This window comes from Strix aluco, chromosome 3 (assembly GCF_031877795.1).
Source record: "Strix aluco isolate bStrAlu1 chromosome 3, bStrAlu1.hap1, whole genome shotgun sequence".
Classification (NCBI taxonomy): domain Eukaryota; kingdom Metazoa; phylum Chordata; class Aves; order Strigiformes; family Strigidae; genus Strix; species Strix aluco.
The window spans coordinates 98,714,066-98,728,134 of NC_133933.1; the positions used below are offsets into that span (position 1 = coordinate 98,714,066).

Sequence of the window (14,069 nt, forward strand, 5' to 3'; positions counted from 1 at the left end):
CATCTCAGTCTCTGAAGACCTCACAACTGCTTTTTCCACATTTATGTTCTGCTCTTTCCATATCCATGCAACGTCTCTGAAATGGGGAATTACACCTACACCCATTTTATTCATCACAAAATTCAGGTGTAGAGATTGATACCGAGGTTCTGGGAGCCACCCGGAAGCATAAATCCCATTGATATAAATGAGAAGGAAATGTGAAAAAAGACTAAAGCTTCATCTAAATGAATCATTGCAGACATAGTGAAAATCCACACAGATGGTGATCTCACACAGCCTTACACTACGGTCCCAGTGCTTTACCAAGTGGACCACTACTGTTTTGTAACTGCATTTTAGCAGAGCTCTGAAATTGTAGATATATTAAAGGTGATCTGAATGAATAATTCTGAGTTGTCTGAGGAGCATTATAGTAATGAACTTCTGCTCAGCACCTTCTGAAGGTAATTTTTTCAGAGGCCGCCTGTGAGATTCTGTGAAACCCTTAAGCGACTCGCTTCTATCAGCCAGCATCTGAAACCTCCAAAAGTCTTGGCTTTCGAGCATGCCTTTCTTGTACTAGCTGAGATATATACAGCTGTATATTTGCCTTACCTGAATTGCTCTATTAGTACGCTGTAATCTACAGATTCTGTCGACTTTTTACCTTTTCTCTCAGTTACTACTAGCACTGAGCATTTGACACTTTGACTCAAAAGGCAGAACATTTAAGGTTTTATGTCCTGATGTGCAACTAAGGCTTCAAGTCATACCGACTACTGGAAAGTACCTAAACAAGGGGCATTTCACCAGGCTGTCCATTCAGGAGCTGAATCATCATCATCAGCTGGACTCTAGAACGAGTGAAGACAGCTTCCCCTCCCATCTCTGGCACCTCAGGTAGGGCAAATTTGGATCACAAAACTTGGAAGAACATTTGATATAAGTGACATGCCTGCCACACACAACCTCTTTCATAACCATGGTATTTAATTACGAGCATACATGGCCATCCATGCAGACACTGAGAAAATACATACATGATCCCTGCATTTTCTTTTTCTCTTGGAAAAAAATGGCAGGGCTGGGAGTGAGGTATTAACTGAAACTCTTGTTACTCTTAGTGGATGTTAGTGGAGTTCTTAATCACTCAAGATGGCCGGAATACTCATTACCTGAGTTGAGAAACCACATCCTTCAATAAGAATCTGCTTTCTTGCGGATTGCTTTCTTCTATGTCTGCAGAATTACAGTAGGGTAACACGGGGTGAGCATTTGGGGCTTGAAAGAAAGAGCCACATTGCTGTCTCACATGACTTTCTTTACTTCAGGCAAGAGAAGAGTATGAGGCCCATAATCCTTTTTCCTAGAGTTAAATGGGCTGCGGACTGTACAGTAGCGACTACACAGGAGCAGCAAACAGCTGACTTCATAAAGGACGAGTCACAGGCTCTAAGTACAACAGTCACTGAAGATCCACTCTGAACTTTTCTTGTATGTATAGCATATCACACCTGGACTGAACTCGAATTTTGGGACTGTCATTTGTTAGTGAAAGCAGGCAATGAAAGTGCATATATTGTTTCTCTAGGAATTACGAAGGAAGGAGATCATGAAGCTTTGGTTTGTCCTGCCCACTCACAGTAGTTCTGGTGTCTCTCTAACGCAGAAGTCAAGGCCAAAAGCTTTTTCTCTGCCCACAAGGAGGGACACTAAATTTTCATTTCAATACAAAATTTAGAAGTTACTCACCACAAGGAAAATAAATGTCTGATTATATGACAGGAATTACAAGTTTAGTATCTTTGCTCTTTTCTTGTGTATGCCGTATAAGGCAGTACTGCATTCTCAAGGGAAAACCAGGAGGGAACTAAAGCTGATTTATCTGTGAATTATAATCCCAACACTCGGCAATGAGTTTTTAAAAGGCAACAGTCCCTGGGAAAGGTGACCAGCACACGACTTACCTGTTTTAGCACAGTTTACTACTTAATTCCTGAAATCTTTGCATATGTGATCCCTGTTCATTAGAAACACCATAAATGAAATAGTTCAGTGTGTTCTTTTGCTGCCATATTTTCTGTCCTCCAGGGGAAGATCAGAAATGCTGAACTTTATTTCCCAGGATCAGAAAGGAAAAGATATCCTAGTATTGAACACAATGTTGAAAGCCATGAGATTTATGAAATTGAGGGCTTTTTGCAACAGTAGGACAAATTCTGTATTTAAACAGATCACTCCCACCACACAGAAGCAGAAATATAACATGCCTTTTGTTCAGAGATTTACCATGTTTAATTATTCATTTTTTTCAGTAGCTTAACCATGTATTCAGTTAAATAAAATAATAAACAAAAGTGGTCAAAGTGAGGCAATATTGTCTTTATGTTATTTTTAAATTGTGATCAGGTATCTGTGGGACATGGAAAACTAAAAATCAAACAAAGTACATAATCTTTGTTTCTCTAACAAAATTTATCACCAAATTCTGCTCTCAGGTAAATTTCTATAAAGCATTGTCCATAATGGCATTACAATAGAAGGGCGTATTTCTTGGTTTAAAAAGTGCAAAAGATCAGGAGTTGCTCTCATGTCTTAGAGGCTCAGCCCACACCAAATGGAGAGCTGGTGTCTGGCTGTAACACATACCGCCTCGCTGACCCAGTGCAGCATCACTCAACTCCAATACACTGATATGATTTCACCAGATGGCAATTTGGCTAAACTTGGTTTGGTTTTTTTTTTTTTTTTTTACTTCATTGAGAGCACAATTTGGCTCCTTTCTCAGTGAAAAGGAAGCCAACCAAACACAACTTTCACCAGGCCTCAGTTTTTGGCCCCAGATTTCAACATACACTATTACAGCGATCAAAAGAACCACAGAAATTACTTATCATTTTACTGTTCCTTAACATATTTCACACAGTCCTGCAGTGAGCAGAATCACAGATGAACCTCAGAACATACAGACAGCACAACTACTACACTGGACATGAAAAGGAAATTTTATTAAACATGTTTACATAACATGAGTTGGAAGTTCATTTAAAAGCACAGGGGAGTGTTAAGACAAGTGGTCAAAATAGAAAGATACTATCGAATTATACCTAGTTGGTTTTTGGCCACTAAGACAGAACAGGATCTAGTAGTAGTGCACCAATGCTTGAGTTCTTCCTGCTCAGCAGGTCGAGCAGTAACCAATCTGCGCCCTATGGAAAGATGGGCAGAATAATTCCCACGTGTTGAGTAATAATAAATAGTTCACTTGGTGCAGGCAGTATGTCTATGAATTAAAACCTAGTTGTGTACACAGTTTCTACATGTGTTACAGCCCCACAGTAGGAATCTACACCAAAATAGTTATTAGAAGGAATTTGGTCCGTACTACATCACGTTTTCCATAGGGTAAAAAATAAAGTCCATCTATAGACATTTAGCACCAGACTCACCGACCTAGCCTGGCTAAAACCTGCAAAATGTCTATAAGAAAAATGGATGGCTTAGATTTCTTGGTTACTTCAGTATAGTAATTACGAGCAAACTGTACAAGTACATGCAACATACAAGCTGGCCTATGTGGAACTAACATACATTATTAAATAACCTTTTTCATCTCTTTTTACAAAACGTGCATGCAGCTTTGAACAGTTCCAAGTCATGCTGCTCTATTTGTGTGATCACAAAATTGAATGGCCTGTAAAAGGAGGGGAAACATATCAATGCACCTGCAGGAATCTGCAGTTGTTCGCACATTTACAGAATATCACAAGGGATTTCAAGGCCAAGAAGAACTCAAATGAATAAAAAGCAAATTGAAATTTGACTTTTTTTTCTCCAAAAAGTAAGATATCTTGCGTTAAAAAATCAAGCCTTGTGCTTGCATCAATCTCAAAGAAATGTAAACTAAAATTTGATAAAAACATTAGTAAGTGCAGAATATTTCAACTGGAATTTCCAGTGAAACACTGAACAACTCATACCATGCTCTATCCAGGGCAGACAGGTGCGTCTGAAGCGACACACATCAGAGAAGCCTGGGTACAGCTGAAAGTGTCATATGCTCAATCCATTCCTGGTCAACATTTTGGGAAGTCAAATATACATTTATACACAGAAACGTAAATATTTCCTCTCCATTTCTAGGGAGGAAAATTGCATTACCAGTAACATATTCAATGTCAAAATAAGACTAAAGCTGCTTTATACCAGTCCCCAGCAGTAGTTGCAGAATTCTTCAAAATTCTTCCATGCAAAACATCATAAACATAAAAGTTATTATATATAATGCAAACAGATCTGCTTTTTACAAAGAAAAAGTGGCACTGTGATGATTATTTATTTTTAAGAATATAACTTAGATTGGTCATTTGTTCTGGGTTCCCACATGAGACTTGGAAGTACCAGAACTGAGAAACTATTTGAACTTGCTGGAATTGTAGCTGTGGCTGTTGAACACTTTAACGATGCTTACAGAGATATGCTTCAGCCCTTTTTTGTTTGGTTTAGAAAAAGAAAGGAAGGGTCTCTGTTAGCATTGTGAGGACTTCTACAAAACTAGCAGAATCACATGGCAAAAAACTAGTGGAAGTGACAAGTACAGAAAAACTGCTGAAACACCAGGAAGGTAACACTGCTTGAGGGCTCTGTCAAAATGTGAAAAATACCACATTGTTAACAGAGTGAGAGCTTCCAGTTTGGGTCATCTTTGACTTAGGTCGAATCTAAAGGTCCCTCTCATTTTTTTCTTTCTTTTTTTTTTTTTTTTTTTTTAATCATTATAAGCATCGGTGATAGCCACTAATAGATTGGCTGTATGTGATGTACCTTTGTTCTGTCATTTTAAGCCATCTCTCAACAAACAGACATATGTTTGGTTAACTACTACAAGCAAAAGAAGTGATTGTCTCTCTCCAACAGTGTTTTTTGATCATGTGAATATCTGGTTCCAATTGTTATCCTGGGTGATGTTTTTATTAGACAGCACCTGCTACTAAGATCTAATGCAGGGAGGCCCAGTTGAACTTTCCAGAGATGACTGGGAAGCCCTGCGTGTCAGGGGAGTCAAGGTTGGATCCACTAGTGATGAAGGTGGAAATAATTTATACCAGCCTATTACCACACTGGACAGATCTAGTTCCTCCAGAAGGATCTGGGCAACTCCCATGAAGCATTTGTGGTCCATTCGGCCATAGTCTCCCCAAACTATTACCTGGAAGAACATAAAATACAGGTTCAGCATTGTCCCCAAACCCATGCTTATATGTTCACTCCTGCTGTTATGTATAGCATAAGGAAATGTTATTCTTAAAGGTGAATGATTGCTCCCTCTTGTGGGAAAACCTAATAGCAGGACAGGAGAGAGAGTCAACAAAAGAGAAATGTTTAATACAGCCAGACATTTTGCAGGTCTGAAACCACAAGCCACAAGGACGTGTTTGCTGGTATTTATAAAATTAAATGCTTAGTGAGTTGGAATGGGTTTATGCATATTGCTTAAACTTAAGTAAACATGCAAGTGCTTCTCCAAATGATAGCCTAAAATGGGATTAAGAAGCAACTGACCTGAAGGACTTTACCCTGTGGACTTTCATCAAAAACCAGTGTTTGTTGGTACAAAGGATCAAGGGTCTTCCGTGCAATTCTTGTCTTCTTCTTAGCTATACATGCTCCATTTTCCAATAAATACACTTTGACATACGGAGCTGCAAACAGAACATCCATGAATTTTATGTTTGGACTTAAAAACTTCTACATTGCACATCTGAGCTGGAGGACAAATGCCTTAAAAGGAAGCTGAGTTGAAAGAAAATGACACACATTATCTTCACTGTATAATCTGAATACAATTAAACTCATAAAATAAATGACACAGCCCATAAGAAGTCAATTTGATTTTTATAAACTTTGAGTGTAATGATATAAGATGTTACTAACAACAATTACGTTTCATGTCTGTCATTTTAAAAACACTTTCTTTTGCCAGGAATTAACTGTCACTGATAGCTATTCTGGAGTCTCTATGTATGTTTTGGGGTCAGAGATATTTCAAAACAAGACTTTGATGTTTCACTGAAAGGAGTATTTAAAACTAAGTCACTTTGGTAACACAGACATTAATTACTCTTTCATCTTCAGCTCCTAAGGAGGCTGTAAAGTACCATTTTGGTGAAATCTTAACTAAAACAACTGCTCCAGTTATGGTAAGCAGTGATTGTGGTAGCGATTATAAATCTCCTCTAATAAAGGTTTCTAAAACTTCAAAAAAGGTTCTTACAAAATGATACAATATTAAATCTCATTCATTATACAAATTATTGACACTGGCACTAGCATAACCTGCTGTCTTCTTGAAGCACTGTTGCGTACAAAAGATCCTGGCATGTGGGTCTGTTAAGCTGTTTGTTCAAAGCACTTTCATCTGTTCTCCATCCCTTGTTTTGATGTGGAACAAACACAAAGGACTTCATCTACGTCAACAAAGCCCCTCTGAGATGTATGACTTGCCTAAGATATGCAGAAATATTTCTGCAAATGTTCCTTGCAGAACGGATGTTGAGTTGCTGAAATCATTCCTTGAAAGGTAGCATGCAACTGGCAGATGCAAGGTGGTAAGAAGTGGACATTGGTAGCAAGGATATGTCCACGTACACATTCCTTGTTGAAAAGCAAACCAAACAAATGCAAATGTAGCGACAGCTAAAGAGGAGCTCAAAAAGTCTCTGATCCCCAGTTCATCAACATATTTTGTATTCTTGTTTTCTGTTCATATATTGTCTATTTTTCTTCCTTACCTGGGGTAGACTTGGAGCCAGGTTTTTGTGTGAGGCCACGGGCTCTAATAACTTCTACTTCTAACTGGCCCTTTTTATCCACCATTCCAATCTGGATGTCACCTGAGAGGCAGAAGAAAGAAGCCCACATTTTAGAAAAGCAGTACGGCCCAGGAGATAGGGTGTAAGAGTGAGAGACAGAAAGACTAGTTTGCTACTAGTCTGCTGCATTAGTGTGCTTGTCACTCCTCCTCCTGATCCTTTTAATTTCTCCATTCTTAAACCATATCTAAAAGTTAGATACTAAAGGAGCATGGTGCCCTCTCTTGGTGTACAGTTTATTCCAAAGCTCAGTATTTCTGATCCATGGAGGCAGGCAAATTTACAGCAATGTTATGGTATAACCACCACACCTTTAATTTTGCACTGATGAGTTATCTAGAGACTTCCTACCTAGGACTGTTGCCCCAGTGTGCCAGTCACTGAGATGCACTGCCCTGACAGTAGTCCCACACTCAGAGAGCCTAAAACCCAAACTCATGTTCAGAAATACCCTCGGCTGGAAGTTTCTGCCTCCAAGCTGAGACGCAAGAGCTGGCAGTGTAAAGGCTCCTTGTCTGATACGGAAGGAGAACTGCTGGTAGAGGCTAACATTGAAACCTACTTCTGTAACTACAACTGCCTCAACAGAAGGCAGAGACACCAACCAGACGAAGCACACAGTCATAGTACAGCTTCAGAGAATTATGCCCTGCCCCCCAGGAGCTCAGAAGAGGTCTTTTTTTCTGCAAAAGTCTCCAAGTACGGGGGTGACAATTTTCCTGTTTTTGCCAATATTCCACACCCATTTTTGATGTGAATAAAATGATGTAACATGTTAAAACAGAAGATGCTTTCACTACTAAATAGTCAAATTTGGTTTTTTTATCATTATAAGCATCGGTGATAGCCGCTAATAGATTGGCTGTATGTGATGTACCTTTGTTCTGTCATTTTAAGCCATCTCTCAACAGACATATGTTTGGTTAACTACTACAAGCAAGATGCTTTCACTACTGAATAGTCAAATTTGTTTCCCTGCCTGAGTTCTGAAAAATGACTTTTCCTGCAGAAAAAGGAAACCTCTTAGTCCAAGACCAAGCACTGTTCTGATCTAGATGAATAAAATGCAAGGGAATTCAACTATGGGCTGATGCTCAAAGCCTTATATCTCTATGGTTTCCTATATCATGGAATCAGCTGGGTAGAAATCTAACAGGTCACTTAGAGTAAAAAATGCACAGTATGACATGGGCAGCTATGTGACACCTTTGCAAATTAATGAACTATATATCCATGAAACATGTGAGTACGTATATATTTGACATGTAAACTGTGTCTAAAAAACCACACTCACAAATAGATAGTCCTGAATTATAGAATTTGGGGTCCAGATTTAGAAAGACAGCATTTTGAAATTAACTGGGCACGAGATTTTCACATGCTTGTCTAACAATATATTAAAGTAGTGTTTACACCTTGGTCATTGAGGTATGAGAGCATCAGGGAAGATTTTTTTTTTATCAATCAAACTTTGCTTGAATAAACAGAGATCTGTGTTGCACTAAAAATAGTTCACAGGAAAATTCCAACAAGCCTTTTTAAGAGCACATCTCCATATCGCGTATCCAAAATAAAACATGCGACAGGGAACCATAAGGGGGAGCAATAACACAAACATTTTCAAATCATTACTAGTGAAAGTATACCACATAGGTGGACTTCCGAAAATTGTTAAAAAGCATGATTGAGTGCTTTTGGGGGAACAAAACTAGAGCTTTTAGTAAATAAAGCAGTTCTAAGAAGTGAAAATAAACATATTAGTCAAGTAATCGGCAAAAAAATATTTAGTCAGAAAACTAGATTAAAATAAAGAGATGGAAGAAATCTAGACCCTTATATTCATACTGATAGAGCCACTTAGACTTTTATTGAGCAAATCATCTCACAAATATCTTCTCTTTCAAAATAATAATAAAAATACGAATTTAACAAGTTTGGTGCTTATTAATGCATGAGTAGCAGTCATTTGGACTTACACAGCAACTCTTGCCTTAGGGGATACTCAAAACATTCTCAAGAAAGTTTCTGTCTCCTTCTGCTCATGGGTTGGGAGGGGAACACTCTCTTCTGCAATTTTTCTTTCTGTTTCTCTCTCCTTTTTCAGAAGTGCTTCAGTAGCCTTTCCTGAAACTGATTCTCCCAAGACAGCTATACTGAAATACTGGCCATTTATCGTTTCCAACAGAAGTACAGTTAAAGTAGTGGATCAAGGACTCCTCACTTAGCATCCTAAAGCATGTCTAAGAATTTCTCATATATAAGCAAAATAAATTAAACTTTTCCAGAGATACTTACACAGTACTGCACTGTTGCACACGTTATACACTCATACTCTATTCATGACCAAGATATAGCTAATGCTACTATATAGGCAAATACAGATTGGTCTGGAACACAGAGAAGATCACAGATGGCCCCAGGCAGCTGCTGTAGAAAAGGACTTTGTGTCTTTCATAACAAACACTGTCTTTATGAGCAACTTATTGTTGGCCATTGCAAATGTGGACAGAAGTTTCACATTCTGGGGTTAGATGAACTAAGCTTGGACAAGTGCAGAGTTTGGACAGAAACTGTCACATCCAACATAACGGCAAGTAAATATAAACTCCGAACAGCTGAGATTTCACAGCTACAATTGGAGAAACCACAATAATTTTTAGTAGCAAGTAAAGTGCAACTGCTCTCTTCAAATTGCAAATGACAGCTGACACCTGAAATGAAGCAAATACTGTTTCTCACCCCATTTTGGATGCTACCATGTTAGGAATACCAGTGACTGCCTATAGAACCTTCACGTTTACAGTGAAGGAAGCCACTTTGCAAAAGTCTTTTTGGTGCTGTAGTCTAGCAATGTGTGTGTTAGTTAATTGGCTTATTATTCATTTAACTGAGGAGAACATATTATTCTTACCCATGGCAGGGGTTGCTAGTGTTTGTCGGCCTACTAACTGTGCAGGTCCAAGTCCATCGAGGAAATCACTAAACTGACTGTCAGCGCCCAGCCGTACTCCAGGAAATATTAAGCTGAAGACAAAATAAAAGTTGGTTAAGCGTATGAACAGGATTCATTTCTATTGTGCTACAGTATTTACCTCAAAAGTACTACTGATACAAGGCAAGCAGCTCAGGATGTGCAACGACAAATTGTTCTGCAGCATCAGGAATGAGGTGTCTCCCATGGACCCCAAAGAAGTGTAGTGAAATTCTGCATACGGACCCAAAGTAGTCCATAAAACAGTTCTCGCTAAGGAGTTCTCCAGGAGCAGTGAAAAGCCTGGCAGGTGAATAAATTATGAGTGACCTTGTATAAGAAAATATAAAAAGCCTCATGAAATTTAATAGCCTATCATTCTTCATTCCTGAATGCTTGATTTACCTTGTAATACTATTTTAAATCTACACATACATCCAAGCCCTACCTGCATCAGTTAGAACAAACAGAAAAAACAGATGTATACACTAAATTAATCTGGATTGCTGCAGCTGTTTAATGAAGCAGTAAACTGGCAGGTAGTACTAGCGTTGATTAGAGCTAAACCTAATACCACTCCCTAGCCAAAATATTCTGGGAGCTACATCTAGATCTACAGTTGGTACCCACTCCTCTTTCAGAACACAAACTGAACTGTAATACATCAACACAGAATATATGGAAACATTCAAGGCCAGGTTGGATGGGGCTCTGAGCAACCTGATCTAGTGGAAGATGTCCCTGTTTATTCCAGGGGGCTTGGACTAGATGACCTTTAAAGGTCCCTTCCAACCCAAACCACTCTGATTCTATGATATGTGCTTTTTCAAGCTGCTTTCTTATATTCCAGAATCTCCACTTTCTTTTTAATAGATATACAGTCTCCAAACAATAAAAAAAAAAACCAAACAACAAAAAAAAAGAGAAAGAGAAAGAATGATCCATGGTGGGGAGACTCAGCTTTGATTTCCTCATCACAGTTATGAGAAACAGAACAGACTGAACCAAGTCTAGATAGCATTTTACCCAGCAGGCCATCCACCACTCTGTATCAGCTTCTCTCTCAAAGGACATCTCCTATTAGACTGGAGAAAATAGTACCAAAACTTCATGATAAATACATGTAGTGTGAAAATCTTTGATTTCCACATTTCAGGCTTCTGTGGTCCAGTCATTCAATTCACAGTGAAAACTCTTTGTAAATCCCACTTATTTGGGTAGAAAAAGCCCATTCCTCTCTTTAAGACTAACTGCTCTTACTGGGCTGCATAAACATACAGACTGCCTGTAACTAAAACTGGCCAGAAAATATCAGCACAGTGCTTTTCATTAGAAAACTCTGATTTAACAAAAGGTAAGCTTTTCACAGAATGTTAGTTTTAAGAAATCTTTTTTTTAAGGTTTCTTTAGATGGAGAAGGAAAAGAACCTCAAGCTCTCCAGTTCAACCATCAGCCCACCAGTTACATCATTCACCTAACCTTGAGATGCAGCTCCAAGCCCACCCTTCCTGACAAGACACACAATCTGCTTCTCTCCCCCATGGCACTCTCGTCCCTGCTATGAAAAGTTTCTTGCTCGTTTCTTTGGCTTTTTTCCCCAAAACATTGCACTTTGCTATGGAATGACTAACATTGAAAATGTTCACTTGAGAGCATTCTCACTTTTCAGACACCTCTAACTATACACATAATAATAATGTTGTGAAGTACACATTCACCATAATGTGTATTAATTTTAATTCATTAAACTCCAGTTATGGGTCACGCAGAAGAACATAATGTGGTACCTGAGGTACCTACTGGAGGGATCTGCATTCTCAGCTGAGCTACACAACTGATTGGTCTTATGAAATGCAGGATGGGGCATGATACTGTCAATAAACTATGTGATCCTGAAAGTAAAGTTGGTATCATAATGTGCACTTACACACAAGGAAGAAAAAGTAGTCCATGCAAACTTAACACAGGTATTTTCTAATTGTCAAAGAAACAGTTCTAGTCATGCTCACACTAGAAATAACATCTGAAGTTAAAGGTGACATTTCTAATGTTTGAAAAAGGCCCAGAAGAAGGAGGATAAGCTGTCACAGTGAATGTATCCCTGATTATGTGATGCAGTGTGCAGCTTCCCTTCCACCTTACAGTTGTGTCCAACTCATGCTCTACAAATAAGCCAGTGATGCATGTGGGGGAAGTGATTAAACAGTAGAAAATTGTTTTATTGGTCATTTTTCTTACAAGAATCTCTGCATTTAACATCCTTCATTCACTGTGATCTAAACCCAGAGCTGTTGTAAACTAACATTAGTCTATCACACTCGTGCAAGTTTGCAGAGCATGTGAGGATTTGATCTATAGCTAAATTACAGAATCAAAGACAAACAGAAGACTTCAGAGAAGTTTTCTAAGCCACGAAGTAGAGCACCACACTGAACAGAGTCCTCTGGTATCCTTTTTGCCTGTGGCATAATGTCCTATTTAAGGAATGTCTCCCTTCATTGCAGCAAGATATATTTAACTGCTTCACCTGAGTTTTGTTATCTGTCTCCTTGGCCCATTCTTCTGGGCTTCCCTTCAACGTCACTGTTTGATATTGGTGATGTTCTCACTTCACTGGCCACACAGTTTCTTTACTCTTGCCAGAAATTGGAATAGGGATGTGGATATCAGGGACACGTGTTTAAGGCTAAGGTCAAGTATGAAGTGGGTTTGGAGTCAGGAAATGAGGTTGAGGTATACTGAGGATCAGGAATCAACCAGAAGAGCTGGTTACTCTATCAAACCAAAAGACTGAGACAGAAACAGTGAAAAGTTAGAGAGCTGGTGCCAAAAGTATGGATCAGAAAAGCAGGGCAAACGTGGTCAGATGTGAAGAAATATATTGTATGAGAGCACTGAGAGAGGTAAGGAGAATTGTCAGAGGCAGAACTGGTGCTGGAGCAGCAAGAGATGGGGAGCAGGCACAGGAGTTAAGGAGGCAGAAACAAGACGTAAGATGCAGATAGTGTGACCACCAGCTTATGATACGTCACTTTTCCTTGAAGATGGACCTAGTTCTAAAGGATAATTTTCAAACTAGGTCCTACCATGCACACCCAGCCTGCAATATGTCCCAGTAAGAAGCAAGCACTCTGTTTACCTCCCAGGCTTGCTCTCTTCACTGCCTTACTCAGAGGCTGACTCTCAAGTAAACAATTTAAGGCTCTACCTTGCAGTTTCTGTCCTCCACATGCCTGCCGTGACCTCCAGATCCAGACCTTGGCTGCCCCAGCCTTGCCAAATCTGTTTACACACTCTGAGGGTGGAGCAGAGGATTAGGCTGTTCCCCTGAAAAGGTCCTCAGCGTCAGTGCTGGGGTCCCACCTCCCCCATATTGCTAACCAGGGAAACAGGCTCCCCCAGATCCTCCTTAGCAGGGTCCAGTTTACTGGGCCCTCTGTCACCATGGTGAGTGACCGGTGCCTTACGGACTGACACTTCAAAACAGAGACAGGAAAGAGGATGGCAGGATGGAGTGTTGAAAGGCTAAAGGTAATGCCCTATCATAGAATCATTCTGGGAAGAATACTGGGATATTTTACTCTTGTCCTTCATTCTTCATCTGATGCTTATCTACTTTGTTTTTGAGTTATTCATGATGGAGCCTGTTTTTCTTACATGGTTTGGGTTGGAAGGGACCTTAAAGATCACCTAGTTCCAACCCCCTGCCATGGTCAGGGACACCTTCCACTAGACCAGGTTGCTCAAAGCCCCGTCCAACCCGGCCTTGAACACTTCCAGGGAGGGGGCAGCCACAGCTTCTCTGGGCAGCCTGTTCCAGTGTCTTACCACACTCACTGTAAGAAACATAAGGGTAGTGATATCATCTGATATCAGAGAAAACTACACTTTTACACAGCTCCTTCACACCACCATGGCTGCCCCTGGCTTTTTGTGCCCTATACAATGTGTGGTAGCAATTGTGGTAACACGGTAAGCATATAAAAAGATGAAGGCAAAGAAGTCCTAATCTCTCATTTTTTCCAGGTATATAGAGTACATTTGCCTACCCCTGGTTTCCCCTTTTGTGGGGAGGCATCTTCTAAGAATTCCCTAGTGACCACTGTGCCTTGACACATGCGGTAGAGTCTCACTGAGAGCTGTGAGGAGTCTGGACTATTCATGTACACTTTTGTGTCAGATCTGCCTTTGTTCTCCTTTCCTGCATATTGAGTCATTCAGCAGTGAATGAAAACAGCTGTCC

General features: G+C 39.7%; 1 protein-coding gene across 32 annotated transcripts in view; it reads right to left on the reverse strand.

Moving 5' to 3' along the window:
• Window positions 1-2,969: 2,969 nt before the first annotated feature.
• RIMS1 (regulating synaptic membrane exocytosis 1) overlaps window positions 2,970-14,069 on the reverse strand; it is a 352,499-nt gene continuing 341,399 nt past the window's right edge. For all 32 annotated transcript variants that reach the window (XM_074819786.1, XM_074819773.1, XM_074819774.1 and 29 more), the window contains 4 exons: window positions 9,766-9,878; window positions 6,774-6,875; window positions 5,545-5,684; window positions 2,970-5,191 (listed from right to left, as the gene is read on the reverse strand). In XM_074819786.1, coding sequence (XP_074675887.1) covers window positions 4,973-5,191; window positions 5,545-5,684; window positions 6,774-6,875; window positions 9,766-9,878 — 574 coding nt within the window. In that variant the 3' untranslated portion in view covers window positions 2,970-4,972. The remainder of the gene's footprint in view (window positions 5,192-5,544; window positions 5,685-6,773; window positions 6,876-9,765; window positions 9,879-14,069) is intronic.